At 48.7% G+C, this 25,865-nt stretch overlaps 1 protein-coding gene across 2 annotated transcripts in view; it reads left to right on the top strand.

The window, feature by feature from the left end:
- LOC140391609 (transcription factor Sp3-like) overlaps window positions 1-25,865 on the top strand; it is a 68,094-nt gene that overhangs the window by 5,313 nt on the left and 36,916 nt on the right. For both annotated transcript variants that reach the window (XM_072476280.1, XM_072476271.1), the window contains one exon: window positions 20,881-22,348. In XM_072476280.1, the coding sequence (XP_072332381.1) occupies window positions 20,881-22,348 (1,468 nt within the window). The remainder of the gene's footprint in view (window positions 1-20,880; window positions 22,349-25,865) is intronic.

Here is a 25,865-nt window from a genome sequence, read left to right as displayed (position 1 = left end):
CTGTATGTGGCACCAAAGGGTGAGTGTGAGGCCGAATTATATGAGCTCTCAAAGCTTTGACTTAAACAGGGTTCCAAGGCAGAGGTGCTCACTGTCGCCTTGCTGTTTGCGCTGGCCATAGAGCCGTTGGCGATGGCTCCTCTGGGGTCGACGGAGTGGTGGGGGATTACCGGGGGGGGGGGGGGGGGGAAATAGAGGGAGCATTGGGTGTCGCTCTATGCTGATCTCTTGCTGTATGTTTCAGATCGGTTGGAGAGTATGGGAAGGATTATGGGCCTGTTGAGGAGGTTTGGAGGGTTCTCTGGGTAAAACTGAATATAGGGAAAAGTGAGGTTTTCCAGGTGAATGAGCCGGGACAGCGGGCTAATTTGGGGGGGGGGGTTACAGTAGCGAGGGATAGGTTTCGGTATTTGGGGAATCGGGTAGCGAGGGGAATGGACGGGGCTCCGTAAGTTGAATTTAACAAAGCTGGTGGATGAGGCCAGGGAGGATCCTAAAAGGTGGGATACGTTGCACTTAACGTTGGTGGGGAGGGTCCAAGTGGTGAAAATGAATATTCTGCCGAGGTCCTTGTTGCTATTTCAGACTCTCCCAATCTTTATACCAAAGGCCTTTTTTCGGAAAGTGGACACGATCATTTCGGACTGTGTATGGGTGGGAAAGCTGCTGAGGGTGGGGCGGCCCCTGCTGCAGATGCAGCGGGGAGGGGCGGCCCCTGCCTGCTGCAGATGCAGCGGGGAGGGGCGGCCCCTGCCTGCTGCAGATGCAGCGGGGAGGGGCGGCCCCTGCCTGCTGCAGATGCAGCGGGGAGGGGCGGCCCCTGCCTGCTGCAGATGCAGCGGGGAGGGGCGGCCCCTGCCTGCTGCAGATGCAGCGGGGAGGGGCGGCCCCTGCCTGCTGCAGATGCAGCGGGGAGGGGCGGCCCCTGCCTGCTGCAGATGCAGCGGGGAGGGGCGGCCCCTGCCTGCTGCAGATGCAGCGGGGAGGGGCGGCCCCTGCCTGCTGCAGATGCAGCGGGGAGGGGCGGCCCCTGCCTGCTGCAGATGCAGCGGGGAGGGGCGGCCCCTGCCTGCTGCAGATGCAGCGGGGAGGGGCGGCCCCTGCCTGCTGCAGATGCAGCGGGGAGGGGCGGCCCCTGCCTGCTGCAGATGCAGCGGGGAGGGGCGGCCCCTGCCTGCTGCAGATGCAGCGGGGAGGGGCGGCCCCTGCCTGCTGCAGATGCAGCGGGGAGGGGCGGCCCCTGCCTGCTGCAGATGCAGCGGGGAGGGGCGGCCCCTGCCTGCTGCAGATGCAGCGGGGAGGGGCGGCCCCTGCCTGCTGCAGATGCAGCGGGGAGGGGCGGCCCCTGCCTGCTGCAGATGCAGCGGGGAGGGGCGGCCCCTGCCTGCTGCAGATGCAGCGGGGAGGGGCGGCCCCTGCCTGCTGCAGATGCAGCGGGGAGGGGCGGCCCCTGCCTGCTGCAGATGCAGCGGGGAGGGGCGGCCCCTGCCTGCTGCAGATGCAGCGGGGAGGGGCGGCCCCTGCCTGCTGCAGATGCAGCGGGGAGGGGCGGCCCCTGCCTGCTGCAGATGCAGCGGGGAGGGGCGGCCCCTGCCTGCTGCAGATGCAGCGGGGAGGGGCGGCCCCTGCCTGCTGCAGATGCAGCGGGGAGGGGCGGCCCCTGCCTGCTGCAGATGCAGCGGGGAGGGGCGGCCCCTGCCTGCTGCAGATGCAGCGGGGAGGGGCGGCCCCTGCCTGCTGCAGATGCAGCGGGGAGGGGCGGCCCCTGCCTGCTGCAGATGCAGCGGGGAGGGGCGGCCCCTGCCTGCTGCAGATGCAGCGGGGAGGGGCGGCCCCTGCCTGCTGCAGATGCAGCGGGGAGGGGCGGCCCCTGCCTGCTGCAGATGCAGCGGGGAGGGGCGGCCCCTGCCTGCTGCAGATGCAGCGGGGAGGGGCGGCCCCTGCCTGCTGCAGATGCAGCGGGGAGGGGCGGCCCCTGCCTGCTGCAGATGCAGCGGGGAGGGGCGGCCCCTGCCTGCTGCAGATGCAGCGGGGAGGGGCGGCCCCTGCCTGCTGCAGATGCAGCGGGGAGGGGCGGCCCCTGCCTGCTGCAGATGCAGCGGGGAGGGGCGGCCCCTGCCTGCTGCAGATGCAGCGGGGAGGGGCGGCCCCTGCCTGCTGCAGATGCAGCGGGGAGGGGCGGCCCCTGCCTGCTGCAGATGCAGCGGGGAGGGGCGGCCCCTGCCTGCTGCAGATGCAGCGGGGAGGGGCGGCCCCTGCCTGCTGCAGATGCAGCGGGGAGGGGCGGCCCCTGCCTGCTGCAGATGCAGCGGGGAGGGGCGGCCCCTGCCTGCTGCAGATGCAGCGGGGAGGGGCGGCCCCTGCCTGCTGCAGATGCAGCGGGGAGGGGCGGCCCCTGCCTGCTGCAGATGCAGCGGGGAGGGGCGGCCCCTGCCTGCTGCAGATGCAGCGGGGAGGGGCGGCCCAGGGGTAAAATACCCCTGTTTGAGGAGCAAGTTTGCCGTATATGTTTTCTGAATTTGCAGTAAGCCAAGTGTAATCTGGATTTCATGTAAAATGAAGGTTAACTGGTTTACAGTTGACAGTATCTCCCTTTCTTTTTTTTAAATTTAGAGTACCCAATTATTTTTTTTACAATTAACGGACAATTTAGCATGGCCAACACACCTATCCTGCATCTTTGGGTTGTCGGGGTGAGACCGGCGCAGACCTGGGAGAATGTGCAAACGGCACACGAACAGTGGGCCGGGACTGAACTTGGGCCCTCAGTGCCGTGAGACAACAGTGCTAACCACTGTGCCATCGTGTTGCCCTGACCATATCTCCCTCTTTATCAATTATCTAAAATGGGTTATATTTTGAGTAATTCACCACAAACTAAGATGACAAAAGTGAGCATTCTGGCTTAAAAATATTGGAAGTGGAAATGGGAGGCACCTAAAGTAAGTGGATTGAAGAGTGAGAACCTCAAATATAAAGTTAGTTAGGAAGAACTGTGGCTGCATGAAACCAAGCTTGATAGGGCGGCACAGTGGTGCAGTGGGAAGCACTGCTGCCTCACGACGGGGAGGACCCAGGGTCGATCGCGGCCCTGGGTCACTGTCTGTGTGGAGTGTGCACATTCTCCCCATGTCTGCAAGGGTCTCGTCACCCCCCACAACCCAAATATGTGCAGGGTAGGTGAATTGGCCATGCTAAATTGCCCTTTAATTGGGGAAAAAAGGAATTTGGTACTCTAAATTTACAAGAAATGAAACCAAGCTTGAAAAGAAGTGTTGAAAGCCTACCAGTCCGCTGGTAAGGTTCAGTGAGACTTGACCTATAATTTTGATCCAATAATAAATATTATTGATATTTTAATGACATTAAACTGTTTAGTCCATTACTGTGGGTAGCGGGTGATGGTGGTTAGCACTGCTGTCTCTCAACACCAGGGTCCTGGGTTTAATGCCGGCTTTGGGTGACTGTCTATGTGGAGTTACTTCTCCCAGTGTCTGTGTGGGTTTCTTCCGGATGCTCTGGTTTTCTCCCACAGTCCAAAGATGTATGGGTTAGGTGGATTGGCCAGACTAAATTGCCCCTGAAGTGTCCAGGGATGTGCAGATTTGGTTATAGGGTTATGGGTGGAGTGCTCTTTTGAAGGGTCGGTGCAGACTCGATGGGCCGAATAGCCTCCTGCACTGTAGGGATTCTATGGACAGTTTAGACGTGGGATTCTACGGAAGTGCAACCATGCAGTAATAATGTACTTGCAACATTAAAAAAAAAAAATTTGGAGTATCCAATTAAGGGGCAATTTGGCATGGCCAATCCACCTACTCTGCACATCTTTGGGTTGTGGGGGCGAAACCCACGCAGACATGGGGAGAATGTGCAAACTCCACACGGACAGTGTACTTACAACATTTAACAATGTCGATCCAATGGACAATATGAACTACGATGCATCAAGAATACCCTATTACATATGATTTACTGTCTGATCTACATTTACTGCCTGATGATCTACAGGCTAATGGGCAATTTCTCAACACAGCTGAGGAAACGATTGTTAAAAATTTGGTTCTTCATTTTTAATTGGGCAGAAAATAACAGCAGCAAGCTTTGGTCCTAGAACAAAGAGACCGGAGTCTTTTCCCTAGGAGTTATTGCCAGTCAGTTGATGCTGATTTGTGAGGTGAGGTGTGCCTGAATGGGCAAGAGTTTGCATAAGCTTTAAGAGGAAATGATTACAATTTATCTTGCACTTACGAACAGTGTTGTGTTCAGTCGCTGTTTCCATGGAAAATAAATTAGTCCATTGATTTACATATGGTCTCATTAGGTTGTTGATCAATCCTCCCTAGAGAACTGGATAAATGAAAGTAAATGCAAGGGAGGGTGGGGTGGTCATCAAGACTAGGTAGGGGGAGGTTTGAGGTTTCATCAGCAATATTGGGATTTTGCAGTACTGGGGAGGAAAGTTTCAAATATATATCAGCATAGTATTGTGTGTGGGGGGGAGAGAGGTGGAAAGTCATGGAATCCCTACAGTGCAGAAGGTGGCCATTCAGCCCATCAAGTCTGCACCAACCCTCTGAAAGAGCATCCTACCTCTGGTCAGACCCCCACCTTATCCCCATAACCTAACTTAACCTTTTGGACACCATGGGACAATTTAGCATGGCCAATCCACCTAACCTACACCTCTTTGGACTGTGGGAGGAAACCGGAGCACCTGGTGGAAATCCACGGGGAGAAAGTGCAAACTCCACATAGTCACCCAAGGCCAAATTGAACCTGGGTCTCTGGCACTGAGGCAACAGTGCTAACCACTGTCGCCATCTTGGAATGTTTTTAAAATAAATTCATTTTTTTTCCAATTGAGGGGAAATTTAGCATGGCCAAACCACCCACCTTGCATGTGTTTGGGTTGTGGGGGTGAGGCCCCTGCACACTGGGAGAATGTGCAAACTCCACATGGACACTGACCTGGGCCCGGCATTGAACCTGGGTCCTCTGTGCCGTGATGCAGCAGTGCTAGCCACTGTGCTGTCGTGCTGTCCAGTCATCTTGAAATTTGATGTGAAATGGCTGTTTCTGTCTTGGTTGATCTAATATGGCATTATCATTTGGCCTTGGCTAGCCATATGTCATTTAGAATAGAGAATAGGGACTTCTGGTTGCAGCTATGCAGAGCCAAGTCGCATATTCGGCGGCTCCTGCAAAAACGGACTTTTGGGCTCTTCAGGGCCCCCAAAGGCACTTTTTCGACATTTCCCGGTGTGGGAAGGAGTTTACTCCAGCTCCCCGTCAGTATATGGCTTCAACTAGGAGCGGGACGACAAAAAAGGTGGTGGTGGACCAGAAGAAGGGAGGGAAGAATGACAAAATGGCGGCGGGCGGAGACCAGGCAGCGTGGATGCAGTGGGTGGAAGAGCAGCAGGAGGGTATCCAGCGCTGCTTCAGAGAGATTAAAATGGACCTGCTAGAGCTGATGAAGGCGTCTATTGATAAGCTGCTGGAGACAGCCGGCTCGGAGTGGCGCTCCGCGAGTCTCGACAAAAGATCTCTGACAATGAGGACGAGATCTTAGGCCTGGCGGCAAAGGTGGAGGCGCTCCACAAGAAATGGCAGGAGCAGTTCGAGGAGATGGAGAATCAGTCGAGGTGGAGGAATCTGCGGATTCTGGGCCTCCCGGAGGGGCCGGACGTGGGGGCCTATGTGGTCACCATGTTGAACTCTCTGATGGGAGCGGGGTCCTTCCCGGACCCCTGGAGCTGGAAGGGGCCCATGTGCTGGCGAGGAGGCCCAAGGCTAACGAGCCTCCGCGGGCGGTGCTGGTGAGGTTCCATCGGTTCGTCAATCGGGAATGTGTGCTCAGGTGGGCCAAGAAGGAGAGGAACTGCAGGTGGGAGAACGCGGAGGTTCGGATATATCCGGACTGGAGTGCGGAGGTGGCGAAGAGGAGGGCTGGGTACAATAGAGCGAAGGCGGTGCTGCACAGGAAGGGTGCTGCACAGGAAGGGAGTGAAGTTTGGCATGTTGCAGCCGGCGCTACTGTGGGTTACCTACAAGGACCGGCACCATTATTTTGAGTCTCCGGAGGAGGCGTGGGCCTTTGTTCAGGCCGAGAAGTTGGACACAGATTGAGGGTCGGGACGGGCGATTGGTGATTACGGTTGATATGCTATATTTATTCTTGTTTCGAGGGGGGGCCTTTGTATTGCTCCGGGCTTATTTTTATCTGTGTTTTTCTCTTTCGGGTTGGTGAGGGTGGCTGGGGCGGGTTGGGCACTGTTTTGGTTGGGTTGGTCGGGGGGGCTCTTGGAGGTGAGATGGGGCCCCGCGGGGGAGGGGGAGGCCAGAGTCGGGTGAGGGGACCGGGCCTGTAAAAGGAGCTGCATCAGAGGTGGCGGGACTTGGTAGGTGGAAAGCGCTGGCTTTTTCCCGCGCTGAAGACTGGAGGGGGTGGGGAAGCAAGGGTTGTTTCCCGTGCTTAGAACGGGAGGGGGAGAGCCTATGGATGGGGACGGGAGAGGAATGTGCGCCACACAACGGGAGGAGTCGAGGGAGTGGCCGGGGTCAGCAGGAGTCAGCTGACTTGCGGAAGTGCAATAGGGGGAGTAAATCAGCTAGGATTGGTCCTAGCCGGGGGTTGGGTGGGGGGAATAGAGTTGCTGCTGCTGTGGTCAAGGAGGAGCTGGAGCGAGTGGGGGGGCTCGAGACGGGGGTATGCCACTGTGGGCAACGGGCTGGGTGTGGGGTGCGGGCGCGTGGCTGGCCAAGGAGGTGTCATGGCTAGTCGGCGGGGGAGGGGGGGCGGGTAGCTCCCTGATCCGGCTGATAACCTGGAATGTAAGGAGACTGAATGGGCCGGTTAAGTGGGCTTGTGTGTTCGCGCACCTGAAGGGGCTCAAGGTGGATGTGGTTATGCTTCAGGAGACACACCTGAAGGTGGCAGACCAGGTAAGAGTGAGGAATGGGTGGGTAGGTCAGGTGTTTCACTTGGGGCTGGATGCCAAAAATCGAGGGGTGGGAAAGAAGGTGTCGTTTGAGGCGTCGAGCGTTGTGGCAGATAATGGCGGCAGGTACATAAATGGTAAGTGGTAAGCTGCAGGGAGAGAGGGTGGTACTGGTCAATGTGTATGCCCCGAACTGGGACGATGCGGGTTTTATGGGGCGTATGTTGGGTCGGATCCCAGACTTGGAAGTGGGGGGCCTGATAATGGGGGGAGACTTTAACACGGTGCTGGATCCGGCACTGGATCGCTCCAGGTCGAGGATGGGTAGGAAGCCAGCGGCGGCAAGAGTGCTGAGGGGGTTTATGGACCAGATGGGAGGGGTGGACCCTTGGAGATTTGCAAGGCCGGGGGATAGGGAATTTTCATTCTTCTCGCATGTCCATAAGGCTTATTCCCGAATCGACGTTTTCATCTTGAGTAGGGCGTTGATAGCGAGAGTAGAGGATACTGAGTATTCGGCAATAGCCATTTCGGACCATGCCCCGCATTGGGTGGACTTGGAGATGGGGAAGGAGAGGGACCAGCGCCCGCTGTGGCACTTGGAGGTGGGGCTGTTGGCGGACGAGTAGGTGAGCGAGTGGGTCCGAGCAAGTGTGGAGAGGTAGCTGGAGACCAACGACAACGGGGAGGTCCGAGTGGGGATGGTATGGGAGGCACTGAAGGTGGTGGTGAGGGGAGAGCTGATCTCCATTAGGGCCCACAAGGAGCGGGGGGAGAGGGAGAGGCTGGTGGGGGAGATGGTGAGGGTAGACAGGAGGTATGCAGAGGAGGCCGAGGAAGGATTGTTGAGGAAGAGGCGTAGCCTCCAGGCCAAATTCGACCTGGTGATCACCAGGAAGGCGGAGGTGCAGTGGATGAAGGCCCAGGGGGCGGTCTGCGAGTATGGGGAAAAGGCAAGCCAGATGCTGGCACGTCGGCTTTGGAAACGGGATGCAGCTAGGGAGATTGGGGGAGTTAAGGGCGGGAGGAGGAATGTGGTGCGCGGGGGGGGAGTGGTGGGGGGGGTGGAGAGGAAGGGGGGGCGGGGGGGGTGGAGAGGAAGAGGGGGCCGGGGGGGAGGAGTGTGGTGCGGAGTGGAGCTGGCATCAATGGGGTCTTCAGGGACTTCTACGAGGAATTGTACCGATCCGAGTCCCCTCTGGAGGAGGGAGGGATGGGCCGCTTCCTGGACCAATTGAGGTTTCCCAAGGTGGAAGAGGGACTGGTGGCGGGATTGGGCTGGAGGAGCTGATCAAAGGGATAGGAAGCATGGAGGCGGGGAAGGCACCGTGGCCGGATGTTTTCCAGGTCGAATTCAAGAAAAATATATGGACCTGTTGGGCCCGCTGTTAGTTAGGGCCTTCAATGAGGCAAGGGGGGGGGGGGGCTTTGCCCCCGACGATGTCCCGGGCACTGATCTTGATCCTGAAGCGGGACAAGGATCCCCTGCAGTGTGGGTCTTACAGACCGATTTCCTTGCTAAATGTAAATGCCAAGGTGCTGGCGAAGGTCTTAGCCACGAGGATTGTGTGCCGCAGATCATCCATGAAGATCAGACTGGGTTTGTGAAGGGGAGGCAGTTGAACGCCTATGTGCGGAGGCTTTTGAACGATATCATGATGCCGGCGAGGGAGGGGGAGGCGGAGATATTGGTGGCGATGGACGCTGAGAAAGCCTTCGATAGGGTAGGGGTACCTGTGGGAGGTGCTGAAGAGGTTTGGGTTTGGGGAGGGGTTTGTCAGGTGGGTTAGGCTGTTGTATGAGGTCCCGATGGCGAGTGTGGCCACAAACAGGAGGAGGTCCGAGTACTTTTGGTTGCACCGAGGGACGAGACGGGTGTCTCCTATTTCCCCCCCCCCCCCCTGCTCTTTGCGCTGGCGATTGAACCCCTGGCTATGGCACTGAGGGAGTCGAGGAACTGGAGGGGGTTGATGCGTGGTGGGGAGGAGCATAGGGTGTCACTTTATGCGGACGACCTGCTGCTGTATGTGGCGGACCCGGTGGGAGGAATGCCGCGGAGGTAATGAGGATTCTTGGGGAATTCGGGGACTTTTCCCTAAAGGAGAGGGTGAAATTTCCCTTGAGAGGGTCGGTACAAGGGTTCTTTAGGCGGTGGCAACCGTTCTTGGACTTCCTGGCAGAGCGGTAGACATTGGTCAATGGCAGCAGCAACTCTGGGTGGGGGAAGTTCACTTTATTTTTTTTGTTTTTGTTATTTACACTGGAGGGTCTGAGGGGTTGTATATGCTTGTTGTAGTAAGTCGGGTTGTTAATGTTAATTTATTATTGATGTACGGGGGAGGGGGGTAAGGAGGGTTGTTTTTCTGGACTGTGTTTTGTACTTAATCCTGTTGGGTTTCTTTTTCATTTTGTTCTTTATATTTTATGTAAACCTTTAATAAAAATTATTTTAGAAAGAAAAAGAGAGAATAGAGCAGGTTAGAAGAAGAGGAATATTGGGAAGTGTTGATGTCCGAAGTGACCCGACTGACCTTCTTCATAAGTCATTGAAAGCCGCAAGGGATTGGGAGGGCAAATTTGGGAAGGCTGGCCTTTATCGCAAGAACATTCAAGTACAGGAGTAACGGTGTCTTTCTTCAATTGTACAGAACCTTGGTTAGACTGCACCAAGAAAGCAATTAGGAGAGCAAAGAAGGGATTTGAGAAATCTCTAGCTGGTAAAAGTAGGGAAAATCCCAAGATATTCTGAGTATATCAAAGGGAAGAGGATAACTAGGGGAAAAAGTAGGGACCATGGAGGAAATCTGTGGGTCGAGCCAAAGGACATTGTTAGGGTTTTAGATGAATATTTAATAATAATAATCGTTTATTGTTACAAGTATGCTTCAATGAAGTTACTGTGAAAAGCCCCTCGTCGCCACCTTCCAGCACCTGTTCGGGGAGGCTGGTACGGGAATTGAACCCGAGCTGCTGTCCTTGTTTTGCATTACAAACCCACTTTGTTAAACCAGCCCCAGATTTCACATTCACTCAAGAGAATGAGGAGGCAGATATGGAACTTGGGGCGAGAGACGGAGGTTACTGAGCAAGTTGTCATAGGTGGGACAACGTATTGGAGGTGTTGGCAGGCTTAAAAGTGGAGAAATCTCCAGGTCCAGGCAAATTGCTGTGGGAGGTGAAGAAGGAAGTTGCAGGGGCCCTGATCCAAATTTTTAGTTCTTTTGCCACAGGAGAGATGTCAGACGATTGAAGAACCGCGAATGTGGTCCCACTATTTAAGAAAGGCTGTAGGGATAAACCGGAGAATTATAGGCCAGTGAGTCTCACGTCAGTGGTGGGGAAACTAATGGAGAAAATTCTGACACAGAATCTAACTACTTGGAGAGGCAAGTTTTGATCAGTAATAGTCCGCATGGCTTTGTCAGAGGGAGGTCATGCCCAACAAATTTGATTGAATTTTTTGAGCTCGTGGCTAAGTGTGTAGATGAGGGTAGTGCAGTTGATGTAGTCTACATGGATTTCAGCAAAGCATTGAACAAGGTCCCACATGGGAGACTTATAAAGAATGCACATGGGATACAGGGGAACTTGATACGGTGGATTCAAAGCTGGCTGAGCTGTGGGAAACAGGGTGATGATGACAGATGGCTGCTTTAGTGGCTGGAAGCCAGTGTCCAGTGGTGTGCCACAGGAATCTCTGCTGGGTCCCCTATTAGTCGCCATTTATATAAATGACTTGGATGACTGTGGTGGTGTGGGGGGGGGGGGGGGGGGGGCGTTGTAGGATCAGTAAGTTTGTGGATGTCACAAAGGTAGGCCGGGCGGTTAATAGTATGGCTGAGAGTCTTGGGTGACAGGAAGATGGGGTGGTCAAATGGGCAGAAAAGTGGCAGAGGGAATTTAATCCTGAAAAGTGAGAGGTGTTACACTTTGGAAGGAGCAATTTGACAAGGAAATATTCCGTGAATGGCACCTCACTGGGAAGTCCTGAGGAACAAAGAGACCATGGCGTGTTTGTGAATAGATCTTTGAAGGCAGAAGAACAGGGTAATAAGGTGGTGAAAAAGGCATATGGTACACTTGCCTTTATCAATCGTGGCATTGACTACAAAAGCAAGGAAGTTATGTTGGGACTTATCTAGAACATTGGTGAGGCCACAGCTGGGGTACTGTGTGCAGTTCTGGTCACCACATTTTAGGAAGGATGTGATTGCACTGAAGGTGGTGCAGAGGCGTTTCACCAGGATGTTGCCTGGGATGGGGCATTTTAGTTATGAAGAAAGGCTGGATAGGCTTGGGTTGTTTTTGCTGGAGCAAAGAAGACTTGGGGGTGACTTGATCGAGGTGTACAAGATTAAGAGGGGCATGGATAGGGAACAGCTCTTCCCCTTAGTTGAAGGGTCGGTTACGAGGGGACACAAGTTCAAGGTGGGAAGTTCAGGGGGGATTTGAGGAAAAATGTTTTTGCACAGAGGGTGGTGACGGTCTCAAACGCACTGCCTGGGAGGGTGGTAGAGGCGGGTTGCCTCACGTCCTTTTAAAACTTACCTGGATGGGCTCTTGGCACGTGTTAAAATTCGAGGCTATGGGCGAAGTGCTGGCAAATGGGATTAGGATTGGTAGATCAGGTACCTTTCATGCGGCAGTGCAGACCTGATGGGCCGAGTGACCTGTTTTTTTAATTATAAATTTAGAGTACCCAATTATTTTTTGTCAATTAAGGGGCAATTTAGTGTGGCCAATCCACCTACCCTGCACATCTTTGGGTTGTGGGGGTGAAACCCACGCAAACACGGTGGGGGGGGGGGGGGGGGGGGGGGGGGGGGAATATGCAAACTCCACACGGACAGTGACCCAGGGCCGGGATTCAAACACAGGTCCTCAGCACCGCAGTCCCAGTGCTAACCACTGTGCTGCGTGCCGCCCCCGAATAGTCTTTTTTTGCACTGTATTTTTCTATGATTCTGTGAGTATTGTGTCAAGTTTTGGTCCCCGTTCCTAAGGAAGGATATATTTATCATGGAAGGAGTGCAGTGGAGGTTCACCAGACTCAATTTCTGAGACGACGGGATTGTCTTGTGAGGAGCGATTGAGAAGACTGGGCCTGTATTCTCAGTTCAGCAGAATGAGAGGCGATCTCATTGAAATTCAGAAAGTAACATTCTTGAAGGACCAGACTGGAAGATGTGGGTAGGATGTTTCTCCTGGCTGGACGGGGAATCTAGAACCAGGGTGCATAGTCTCAAACTAATGGGCAAGCCGTTTAGGACTGTGATGGAAGATTTCTCATGGCTATGTTCAAGACGGAGATTGATGGATTTGATGCTAATGGCATCAAGGGATATGGGAAATTGGTGGTGGGATAGGTGATCAGCCATGATATAGATCAGTGTTCTTTAAACTTTTTTTTTCCCGGGGACCCACGCCAGCCGACCTTCCTGACCCACCATTTTCTCTTACCTTGTTTGCTGCTGACAAAAATGGAGGAAATGGTTTTGAGTCCCTTTGGCCCTCGTACACGCTCCTCCAATGGAACCTGTTGGATGAAGGTGAAGACTTCTGGTGTCGGAAAGTATGGAGTCTCCATCTGTCCAAAGTTCTGCATTTGTTTCCTGTAAAGTTACAGCAAATAAAATCCACCCCCCCCCCCCCGAACTTGTAAAAGAATAAAAATAAAATGAATAAAACCACCCTGAACTTGTAAAACAAAAAGCTGCGATCGTTTAAAAATAAAAGCGGCTGCACTGCGCACGCGTGCCTGATCATTGGTGTGCATGTGCAAAACTATGCGCGTGTGCGCCGATGATCTGGCACTCGTGCGCAGTGCGGCCGCATATTTTTTTACATGTACGTGGCCATTTTGAAGGCCACTTCCAGCCGGTGTTATTAACAGCCGGCTGTTGCGTGCAGATTTGCGGGAGCGCCGCGACCCACAGGTGGCCCCCGAGTTTGACACTGCCTGGTTATAGATGAATGGCTTTTTAAAAAGTTTTTGGAGTACCCAATTCTTTTTTTTTCCCCCAATAAGGGGCAATTTCGTGTAGCCAATTGAACTACCTTGCACATGTTTGGGTTGTGGGGGTGAGACCCACGGAGCATGTGCAAACTCCACATGGACAGTGACCCGATGTTGTGGTTGAATCCAGGTCCTCGGTGTCGTGAGGCAGCAGTGCTACCCACTGCACCACCATGCCTGGTGGAGCAGGCTTGAGGGTTTGAATGGCCAGCTCTTCTGGCCCCATTAATTTAAAATCACGTTTTAAACTGGATGTATGGAAAAGGCTTTGAATTTAGAATCCGGCCGCTCCACGCTTGAAGCATAAAATGGTAACTGCCAACTGGGATATATGGGGGGCAGTCTATAACAATATAAAAAATTAAAGTTAGATGTAGCATCAAGACAAACTGCCCTCCCAAGACAGAACCTGCACACTATTGCCACATACCATTGAAGGGACTGGAAGTTGTGTATAATGTATATCTGCTGTACAGTTAAAAGTAGCATTTGTGTGGCAACTAGGTATGACAATTGTGATACAATAGGTGAATTTCACCATAACACTTTTCAGAGTTGAGATAATACATTAAATTTTTAGTGTGATGCCTAAATTGTAATTGGAAGTTAGATTGGCACAGGTATGTGCTATGAGCAATTCTTCCATAGTAATTGGTGATTGAGTTAGAGACTTGATAAGAATATAATGTTAATCAACATTTGGTTGCACAGCAATCTAAGAGCATCGGGAAGAGAACCTTCTGATGAGCTCTGGCAGTATTTTGACAGCATCTAGGGGCATTGGTACAAGAATTCCAGAAAAACTAGGACACACAGTTGGAAGAGAACTCCTGGGATCTGAAGCAATTGTGGAGAGGTCAGAGGGAGGTCTATAAATATTGGGGTGATTTTTACTATATTGGGGTTTGAGATGGGTGAGAGGGGAAGTGATATTTGATGTAGATAAAGTTTTTGGCATTATTAAGACAGCATGGTAGCACAGTGGTTAGCACTGTTGCTTCACAGCGCCAGGGTCCCAGGTTTGATTCCTGTTTGGGTCACTGTTGGGTGAATTGGATATTCTGAATTCTCCCTTTGTGTACCCGAACAGGCGCCGGAATGTGGCGACTAGGGGCTTTTCACAGTAACTTCATTTGGAGTGTTACGTGTAACAATAATGAAGATTATTTATTTATTATTTATCTGCCATCCCAATAATCTTGTGATGGCAAATGGATCCAACCTGCTGTTGGCTAATTTGGAACCCTATCCTCAACACCATGCATTAATGATGGTCAATCCACCTAACCTGCACATCTTTTGGACTGTGGGATGAAAGTGGAGCACTTGGGAGGTGCAGACTCAAAGAGCTGAATGGCCTCCTGCAATGTCGGGATTCTATGGAATATATACCAAACCAAAAAAAAAAAAAATGGCTTTGAAAAAATATCCATTCTTCAAAATTGTCTAACCATTGACCAAGGAACCATGATAGCTGTTTCTCTTGACCAAAATGGAGGGCAAAATTTATGAAATTAATGCAAGTTAATAAATTTGTAATTTGGCTGAAATAAAAGATTTGAAAATCCAGTCTCCAATTTCTTGCACACATTTGAAACAATGAAACTCAAAAGTTGACAGATGGGGAATTGCCATCCTGCCCTTCAACTTGGCTTGATTACTGGGAAAGTTTGCCATGGTGCTCCACATGTTGGGTAAGAAGTTCTAGGATATTTCCTAGTCGAATTGAAGGAATGGAAAAATGTTTCTAAGCCAGGTAGTGTTATGACTTGGATAGATACTTCAGAGATAATGGTATTTTCTTGATATTGCTGCTCATAGCCAGCTCCATGGTAGCGGTCACAGGGATGAGGTACTGCTTTGTCACCTTGGGTGAGCTGCTGCAATGCATCCGATGAATTGTATACACTGCAGTTCTAGTACGTCATTGGATCTATGGCATAGTGCTAATTAATTAAATAGGATGATGCCGATTGCTGAGTATACCATAATACTGTTTATTTGAGCCTTGTAGATATCAAGGTTTTGGAAGGAAGGGGTTAGTTTCAAGGTACACCATATTTGCCTTGTTCTTGGAGTCATGGTTTTACATGTTCAATGCTGACCTCCCAAAATGATGGGAGAGTTGGGAAGTGTCTTTTTTTTTCTTCAGGTATTTAAGGTTAAAGCACTAATTACTTGATTGTAGGGTATGTGTTCTGATTAATAGATAAATGAAGACTTGCTATCAAGTGAGAATATGCTTCTGAATTAGAAGCGGAGCTGGTAGTGATTTTAAAATAAATCATTCGCAAGAGTTATCAACAAAATTTGGTACTGAGCCACATCAGATAATTAAAATCTTGGTCAAAGAATTAAGACGCATCTTAAAGGATGTTTAGATTTGGAGAGGGATTTCCATAGATTAAGACCTAGGCAACTTGAAGCACAGGTACCATTGGTGGAACTTTTAAAATAGGGCATGTTTAGGGGGCCAAAATTGCATGAGTGTAGAGTTCTTGGGGCTGGAGGAGGATTAATAGATGGGATGAGGGCAAGGTCATGGAAAGATTAGAAATTAATTTTAAGATTGGGATATTGCCAGACCAGGAGTCTGAGTAGGTGAGCATGCAGTGGGGTGATGGATAAATGAGACTTGTGTGTTCGGATACCGGCTGCAGAGTTTTGGTTGAGCCCCAGTTTATGGAGGGTAGATATTGAAAGGTTGCCTGAAGTACATTGCAACAGAGGTAACAAGTGCATAGTTCAGGGTTTCAGCAGCAGATGAGTGGAGACTAGAATGGAGTCTGGTGACGTTATGGAGGCAGTGTTGGTAATGGCAGGGATATATGGTAGGAAACTCATTTCCAGGTCAGATACTACACGGGTGAACAGGCTGGTTTGGTGGATAAATATGTGCTAGGGAGAGGGCTGTGTGTGGAACAGAAATTGTAGGTAGCCGTTGACTCCTCTAATCCTGGTTGTCGGACAAGCAGTGTGACAAATTAGAGACAATGGAAAGGATCGAGAGAGGTGGTGGTGGGTGGCCCAGTAGTTAGCACTACTGCCTCACGACGCTGCGGACCTGGGTATGATCCTGGTCAGGGTCACCGTCCGTGTGGAGTTCGTACATTCTCTGTGTCTGCGTAGGTCACACCCTCATAACCCAAAGTTGTGCAGAGTAGGTGGATTGGCCATGCTAAATTGCCCCTTAATTGGAAAAAATAATTGGGTACTCTAAATTTATTATAAGAAAAGAGAGGGGGTGGAGAGGTAGAGTTGGGTCTGCATATGTATGAAAACTAACACTGTTTTCCAATGATGTCACAGAGGGGAAAAGGTAGATGACCAGTACAGGGAGCCTAAGATCCTTGTGTACTTCAGGTAATGGCATGGGAGCAGGAAGGGGAGCCAAGATGACTGATTCACTGACGACGAATTGATGGACAAAACTGGAGCCAGTAGAGCACGCCACACAGCAAAAGGATGAAGAGGTTTTGGAGGAAAGTGATGTAGTCAGGCATGTCAAAGTCTGTAAATTGATTGAATTGGGCAAGAAGGAATATATTTCCATTGTCACTATAACGTAGGAAAACATTTGTAACTGAAGGCTATAAATTGTATTATGGTTGGAGTGGAAGCTGGAGGTATGCAAACATATTTCCAGGAATGAAGGGTGCAGATTTAGAAAGTGATGCTATACCTGTGTCTTACTTTCAGCGACTGAAGTGCAGGGACACCAAGGTCTTGCTGAGTATCCACCCCCCTTAATCTGCACCCATTCAGATAATCTGCCGTCCTATTTTCTTGCTACCCAAGAGGATAACCTCACATTTATCTACTTATCTGCCATGCATATACTCACTCAACCTGTCCAAATCACATGGAAGCATCTGCATGCTCCTCATTGCTCACCCTCCCAAATTTGGAGATGATCCGTTTAGTTCCCTTGTCCAAATCATTTATATATTTTAATTTTTTATCCCACCCATAAAGTTACAAAGCCAATGTGCAGAGTGGACATGGCAAACCCGTAATCCATCTCATTGCTTCCTCCAAAAACAAAAGTGAAATTCTAGCCATTTCATTGTCTCCACAAGAGAGACATACAAGATCCAAGCTGACAAGAAAAGGCATTGCACCTCATCTTGGGCTTGATCTGACACTTGATCTGAGCCAAAAGGCAAAGAAGCGATAAAATCATTAATATATAATGTGAACTGCTGGGGTCCTAGCACTGATGGTACCCCACTAGTCATTGCCCGCCATTTGGGAAAAGACCCATTTATTCGAACTCTGCTTCCTGTCTGCTAACCAGCTTTCTATACATATCAAGACACTAACAATTCCATGCACTTTAACTTTACATAGTAATCTACTATGTGAGACCTTGTCTTAAGGCGTTTGAAAGTTTCATTAAACCACATCCACTAGTTCTCCCTGGTCATCTCTACTAGTTACATACTCAATGTATGTCATTATTGGCTACAGGAATAGTGCCAGAGGACTGGAGGACAGCAAATGTGGTCCCTTTGTTCAAAAAGGGGAGCAGAGACAACCCCGGCAACTATAGACCGGTGAGCCTCACGTCTGTAGTGGGTAAAGTCTTGGAGGGGATTATAAGAGACAAGATTTATAATCATCTAGATAGGAATAATATGATCAGGGATAGTCAGCATGGCTTTGTGAAGGGTAGGTCATGCCTCACAAACCTTATTGAGTTCTTTGAGAAGGTGACTGAACAGGTAGACGAGGGTAGAGCAGTTGATGTGGTGTATATGGATTTCAGCAAAGCGTTTGATAAGGTTCCCCACGGTAGGCTATTGCAAAAAATACGGAGGCTGGGGATTGAGGGTGATTTAGAGATGTGGATCAGAAAAAATTGGCTAGCTGAAAGAAGACAGAGGGTGGTGGTTGATGGGAAATGTTCAGAATGGAGTACAGTCACAAGTGGAGTACCACAAGGATCTGTTCTGGGGCCGTTGCTGTTTGTCATTTTTATCAATGACCTAGAGGAAGGCGCAGAAGGGTGGGTGAGTAAATTTGCAGACGATACTAAAGTCGGTGGTGTTGTCGATAGTGTGGAAGGATGTAGCAGGTTACAGAGGGATATAGATAAGCTGCAGAGCTGGGCTGAGAGGTGGCAAATGGAGTTTAATGTAGAGAAGTGTGAGGTGATTCACTTTGGAAGGAATAACAGGAATGCGGAATATTTGGCTAATGGTAAAGTTCTTAAGTGTGGATGAGCAGAGGGATCTAGGTGTCCATGTACATAGATCCCTGAAAGTTGCCACCCAGGTTGATAGGGTTGTGAAGAAGGCCTATGGAGTGTTGGCCTTTATTGGTAGAGGGATTGAGTTCCGGAGTCGGGAGGTCATATTGCAGCTGTACAGAACTCTGGTACGGCCGCATTTGGAGTATTGCGTACAGTTTTGGTCACCGCATTATAGGAAGGACGTGGAGGCTTTGGAGCGGGTGCAGAGGAGATTTACCAGGATGTTGCCTGGTATGGAGGGAAAATCTTATGAGGAAAGGCTGATGGACTTGAGGTTGTTTTCGTTGGAGAGAAGAAGGTTAAGAGGAGACTTAATAGAGGCATACAAAATGATCAGGGGGTTGGATAGGGTGGACAGTGAGAGCCTTCTCCCGCGGATGGATATGGCTGGCACGAGGGGACATAACTTTAAACTGAGGGGTAATAGATATAGGACAGAGGTCAGAGGTAGGTTCTTTACGCAAAGAGTAGTGAGGCCGTGGAATGCCCTACCTGCTACAGTAGTGAACTCGCCAACATTGAGGGCATTTAAAAGTTTATTGGATAAACATATGGATGATAATGGCATAGTGTAGGTTAGATGGCTTTTGTTTTGGTGCAACATCGTGGGCCGAAGGGCCTGTACTGCGCTGTATTGTTCTATGTTCTAAAGAATTCGTGCAGATTTGTCAAGCATGATCTCTTTTGTAAATCCATGCTGACTTTTTCTGATTACACCCCTGCATTACAAATGCTGACTATGAAATACTTGATAATGTACTCTAGCAACTTCCCCACTAACGACATTCGGCACCCTGGTCTATAGTTCCTTGTTCCTCTCCCTTTTTGAATAGTGGGCTTACTTTTGCTCACCTCCAATCTGTAGGAACTATTCCAGAGTGAAGAATTTTGGAAAATGACCACCAATGGATCTTGTATTTCTTGGGCTACTTACGTACTCTGGGATGAAGATTATCAGGCCATGGAGATCTATTTGCCATTAAACCATTCCTTTGCTAATACAGACTTCCTTCAGCTACTCACTAAAACTTGTGTTTCTCAGGATTTCTGGTACATTATTCATGTCTTTCTTTATGAATACAGAAGCAAAGTACGAATTTAGTTCCTCCACCATTTCTTTCTTCCCCGTTATGAAATCCCCTTTCCTGACTGTAAGGGGCCTACATTAGTTTTTGTGAATCTTTTCCTCTTTACATGCCTATAGAAACTTTTACAGTCAGTTTACTCCAGCTTACTTTCATACTCTATTTTTCCCCTTCTTAATCCCAAATCAATTGCAACTGCATTTGCAAATTCTCAGTTATCTAGCCAATGACCAGCCATTCGCAAATCTGCAGCCAAACAATCTGTTCAATCAAGCCCTCTCCTTCATCTTTACACTAATCCCTTTGAAAGCCATTGCTCTCTCTCTCATTGGTCATTCTCCCTGGGGGAAAGGGGAAATCAAGGCTGTTATTTTTTGTGTGTGGAGTAAGCTGCTGAGATCAGATTTGAAGGGGAGGGATAGTATCTGAGGAAAGAGAGCTATTAACAGTATCAGCTAACATGGGGGGCTGTATGGGAAGTTGGGTGCTCAACATTTTAATGTGAATAGGATTAAGGGAACAGGAAGTTGGTCAGTTTTGGCAGGTGCTTTAGTTTATGTAGTTCAACAGACTGATAAATGGCTAAACCTGTTGAACTCCGTAAGTGTTTAAATCCACACCCTTAGACTTAAGGGAGTGGGGATGAGGACTGTTCCAAGAAGAGTGCTCAGTAGTTGAAAGAGAACAATGGCTTTAATTGGGACCAGTTCATCATAGATTATCATAGAATTTACAGTGCAGAAGGAGGCCATTTGGCCCATCGAGTCTGCACCGGCTCTTAGAAAGAGCACCCTAACCAAGGTCCACACCTCCACCCTATCCCCATAACCCAGTAACCCCACCCAACACTAAGGGCAATTTATCATGGCCAATTCTCCTAACCTGCACATCTTTGGACTGTGGGAGGAAACCGGAGCACCCGCAGGAAACCCACGCAGACACGGGGAGAACGTGCAAACTCCGCACAGACAGTGACCCAAGTCGGAATTGAACCTGGGACCCTGGAGCTGTGAAGCAATTGTGCTATCCACAATGCTACCATGCTGCCCCTATGTCATAGGTGGTGCTGAGTGTGATTGAATAGATTACCAGCTGCAGAAAATTTGTGCTGAATGGTGGGCCAAAGTCTAAGCAGTTGGGAATTTGGAAGTACAGTTTTAAGTGACACTGGGGGAGAGTTTTTCCAGGGGTGGTCGTAAAGGGAAGTGGGTTGGAAGGGAAATGGAAGTGGAGAGTGATGCTAAGTGGTGGCCAGAGATGACCTTGTCTATGACTGACATGATGGAATAGTGAGGCTACTTGAGATGACAAGGTTGAGTATGGGAGTGGGAGTTTTTATGCAGGGAGGATAGAATGGTGATGAACTCCAGGAAGGAAAACATAATAAGAATTGTGATATTTTTAATACAAGTAATGTGGCTCTTGCATTTCAGGAACAAGCTTTTAAATTAGTGTTAAGTGACCAAATTTTAATATGGTCCAATTGATTTTTTTTTCACAGACTGAAAAGAGTGCATTGTAATTATTATAGCAGCTTCTAATGTTTGGATTGTAGTATGATAATCATGTTTTTTTTTCTAGCCGCTTGACTTGGCTTCTGCACAGCTTGCAGCGTCAAATGGATGGCAGTTAATAACTTCAACACCAACTGTTGTAACAAAAGATACTGCTGGTAATTTTGTGCAAATTACTGGACAGGTACCCGGATCTCCAGTCACTGCTTCTGTACCAACAAGTGGACAATATGTTTTACAAAGTTTACAGAACCAGCAGGTGTTTGCTGTCGCTCCAGGATCATCCACAGCTCCAACTGGTGTGGTGCCTAGTGTTCAATATCAAGTTATTCCACAAATTCAGACTGGAGATGGGCAGCACTTACAACTGAGCTTAGCCTCTTCTGGTGCAGATGCAGCATTACAGCAAGATGGTAATGGCCATATTCAAATTATTCCTGGCTCCAACCAAGCAATAATTGCTGGTAAGACTCCTTCAGGCAACATTCTGACTACGCAGAATCTTATGTCACCAGCTGTTTCGGTTCAGATACAGCAGGGCAATGCTCAAGTCCCTATGCAGATTCAAGGAGTAGCTTACAGTGGTACATCTTATCCTAATCAAGCTCAACTTCTTACTAATGTTCCTGTTGGATTAACAGGAAATGTTGCCTTTGTACCCATTGGAAACGTTGATGTTGATTCTCTCGGAACAGCACCTACTTCAGAGCCCCTGACTCAAAGTAATGCTGCAGCAATTACTACGTCAAGCCCGATGATTATACCTGTTTCATCAGAAGCTATAAATAACATAGATACCTCAGCAAGGACAGATGAGCAAAGCATCACTGGAGCTGTGCAGAACTCCGCTTCTCGTGAATCTAACACTAATATAACTTCATTTGTGCCAACAACTTCAGTGAGCCATATGGTTGTTCCTGATCATATTGATGATGTACAGCAAGTTTCCTCTGGTATTAATTCTGCTGAAACCTCTGATCAGATACAGGCAACAGATGTACTTCATGTGAATCCGACTACTGTTGATCAAACACAGTTACAAGACTTACAAGCGTCAACCTCGCAAACAGCTGACCATCAGATTCAATTTCAGTCACATCAGCAATTTACAGTCCAGCCACAGATGGTTCAGAGTATTCCACAACAGACAATACAGACAATTGCAGGACAAACAATTGGTGCTCAAGCCGTTCCTCAGCAAGCTTTGCAGAATCTCCAATTACAAGTTGTGCAAAATGCAGGCTCCCTAATATTACGAGCCCCAACATTGACTCCATCTGGAGAAATTACCTGGCAAACCTTTCAGGTGCAGAATATCCAGAACTTGCAAAATGTGCAAATTCAGAATGCACCAACCCAGCAGATAACTCTGACACCGGTGCACACTGTCACGTTGGGCCAAGTAGCATCCAGTGGGGCATTAACACCAATTGCACCAGCTCCATTAACTGTTAGTAGCCCACAATTACAGACGGCAACTGTGAATTCATTCACTTCTTCAAGCATTCAGTTGCAGCATGGTGCACACAATTCAAGTAAGTATTTGAATTAACTTGACTGGTAATTAAATCCATTTTTAAAAAATTGATAATGTTTGAATCTGTTATATTCTCCAATGTCTTATTTGTGGTTTTCCTGTGTCCTGTCATATCAATGTGCAACCTACCTTCAAGATTCTGCCATTGCTGGTCTAGTCTAAATATGAGTGCTGGCTGGTGTGAGAGCCACTTTAGATTTTTTAATTGTGTTTCTTGGACATGCCTGGCTGTCCTATTGGCTATGATTTATGACTCCTGGTTATCTTAACTGCTGTTTTGCTACTGGGAGAGCATTTAGACTCCAGTGTACACTGCCACCCAGTTTAATGTTATAACCCCTTAAATAATATATAGAAGTGTGTGTATGTGCATCCTTCCTTTTGTATTCCATTCCCCATCAAATAATCAACTTTCCATTGCCTTCCAAATCACTTTGTGTCTGCAAACTAACTATTTGATTCATGTACCAGGACATCCAGAACCCTCTGTACCGCAGAATTCTGCAATCTCTATATTAAATAGTATGCTGTTTTCCTATTCATCCTACCGAAGTGGGCAAGTTCACATTTTCCCACCATGTACTCCATCTGCCATGTTTTTGCTCGCTCAATTAACCTATCTATAACCGTTGCAAACTCCTCTGCCCTCTTCACAGCTTACTTTCCTCCCTATATTTGTGTCGTCATAGACTGTAAATAGTTGAGACCCGCATTGATCCCTGAGGCACTTCTCTCCTAACATTTTGCCAACCTGAAAATGACCCATTTATGCTGACTGTTTCCTGTTGATAAACCAATCCTCCATCCATGCTAATCTGTTACCCCTATACCATGAACTCTTATTTTGCGTAGTACCCTTCGAAGTGGCACCGTGTCAAATTCCTTCTGAAAATCTGAGTGTACACATCCACAGTTTCCCATTTATCTGCATTGCCTGTTACTTCCTCCAGGAACTCCAATCAATTAGTCCAACAATATTTTTCTTTCACAACACCGTGTTAACTCATTGAGATTTTATCCTCCATAACCTCCTTAATAATAGATTCCAGGATTTTCCCTATGACAGATGTTAACTGGCCTGTAGTTTCCTGCATTCTGTCCCCCTCATTCCCTTGAATATAGATTTGCTATTTTCCAATCTGATTAGACTTTTCCTCAATCTAGGGAAATTAAAACCAATGCCTCTACACTCAGCAGCCAGTTCTTTTAAGGTCCAAGGACAATGTCCATCGGGAGCTCTGATTTGTCAGCTTTTTGTTCTAATAATTTCCTTCTATTTCCTAATTTTCCAGTATTATTTCCCCAGACACACTAGAGGACCAATGCTCACTTCAATTTATCTTTTCTTTTTTAAATACTTGTAGAAACTCATCTGTTTTTTTTTAATAAACTCCTCTGGTTTTTTTTATAGTTCTTGTTCGATTTCAGTCATACTTTAATTTCTCCCTCATTCTTCTTTTAGTTTTTTACTTTTTAAAATGTTATGTCCAATCCTATGATCTGTTACCATGTTTCATGAAATTATACACCTTTTCCTTTTATTTGATACTATTTATAACTTCCTTACGTAGCCATGGATGATACTTCCTTTCCCTAGAGTTTTTATTTCTCTCTGGAATGTATCTTTGCTGAGTATTATGAAATATCTATCTGCCATTGTACCTCTGCTTACCTGCCCCTTAAGCTAATTTCCCAGTTCACTTTAGCCAGCTCTGTCTTTATATATCTTAATTTCCCCATAATCATAGACCCATTCTTCTCTCCCTCAGACTGAATGTGAAATTCAGTCATGTTATTGTTACCTTGGGGTGGCTTTACTATGAGGTAATTTAATTGATCCTGTGACATTGCACAATACAAGGCCTAAATCGCTTGCTGTCTGGTTGGCGCTAGCACATGCTGTTCTAAGAAACTTTCCCGAAAACACTCTAGCATCTCATCTTCCAAGTTACCGTTGCCAATCTGTTTCGCCAACTTAATCTATAGATTAAAATTACCCATGATTAGCACTGTACCTTTTTCTCAATCCGCCATTGTAAGGGGGCCAATAAACTATACCCATAAGTGACTTTCTACTGTTACTAGTTCTTATCCCTTTCCAAACTGATTTAACATCTTGATCTTTAGAATGAATGTCTCCTAGTAATAATAATCTTTATTCGTGTCACAAGTAGGCTTACATTAACATGAAGTTACTGTGAAAATCCTTTAGTCGCCACATTCCGGCACCTGTTCGGGGACACCGAGGGAGAATTCAGAATGTCTAATTTACCTAACAAGCACGTCTTTCGGAGCTTGTGGAAGGAAACCGGAACATGCGGAGGAAACCCACGCAGACACTGGGAAAACGTGCAGACTGCGCACGGACGGTGACCCAAGCCGTGAATCGAATCCGGGACCTGGTGCTGTGAAGCAACTGTGCTACCGTGCTGCGAATATCATTCTTAATTAATAGACCTATATAAAAGCGTGTTAACGGTTATTTTAAGGCACTGAGTTAGTAGCAAAGTTTAGAGAAACATTTATTTTAGAAAATATTTCATTGAGGCATTTATGTTTTCAACATCAAATTTTAATAAAAACAAAACCACAATTTTTCTCAAAGAAGTCGATGAACGGCTGCCACCTCAGAGTAAACCCCTGCAACGAACCCCTCAAGGCAAATTAAATTTTTTACAGTCTGAGAAACCCTGCCATGTCGCTAACCCACACCCCTGACTTCGGTGACTCCGAATCTGTCCACCCTAGTAAGATTCGCCTCCGGGCCACCAGGGAGGCAAAGGCCAGGACGTCGGCCTCTCTCGCTCCTGCGTCTTCCAACACACCGAAGATCGCTACCTCTGGACTTAGACCCACCCTCATTTGTAATACCTCTGACATGACGTCTAAAAACCTCTGCCAGAAACCCCTCGGCCTTGGACATACCCCAAAACATATGGACATGATTCACAGGACCCCCCCCCCCCCCCCCCCCCCCCCCCCGCACAGCGCCCGCACCTATCCTCCACCTCCTCAAAGAACCTTCTCATCCGAGCCAGAGTCATGTGTGCCCTATGGACCACCTTAAACTATCAGGCTGAGCCTGGCGCGTGACGAGGATGCATTAAGTCTCAGGGCCTCCTCCCATTATCAGGTCTCCAACTCCCCACCCAGCTCCTCTTCTCACTTTCTCTTCGCCTCCCCATCCTGTAGCCCCTGGGGTGGCAGGTACGGGAAGGTTGAAACCAGCCTCCGCACAAAATCCCTCACCTGCAGGTAATGGAACCCAATTCCCCCGGCAACCCAAATTCCTCCTCCAGGCTCGTGAAACCCTCGTCAATAAAGAGTTCCCTAAATCTCTCGATCCCTGCCAGCATCCACCTCCGGAGCGAACCGGTGATTATCACATATCGGCGCCCACACCGATGCCCCCTCTAATCCCGTAAGCTGCCTCCACTGTCCCCATACCCTCCGAGCTGCCACTGCTACCGGGCTTGTGGAGCACCGAGTCGGCGAGAACGGCAGAGGTGCCGTTA

Source organism: Scyliorhinus torazame, chromosome 2, assembly GCF_047496885.1.
Source record: "Scyliorhinus torazame isolate Kashiwa2021f chromosome 2, sScyTor2.1, whole genome shotgun sequence".
Taxonomy (NCBI): domain Eukaryota; kingdom Metazoa; phylum Chordata; class Chondrichthyes; order Carcharhiniformes; family Scyliorhinidae; genus Scyliorhinus; species Scyliorhinus torazame.
The sequence above is the reverse complement of the archived record's forward strand: the minus strand, read 5'-3'. Positions and strand labels throughout refer to the sequence as shown.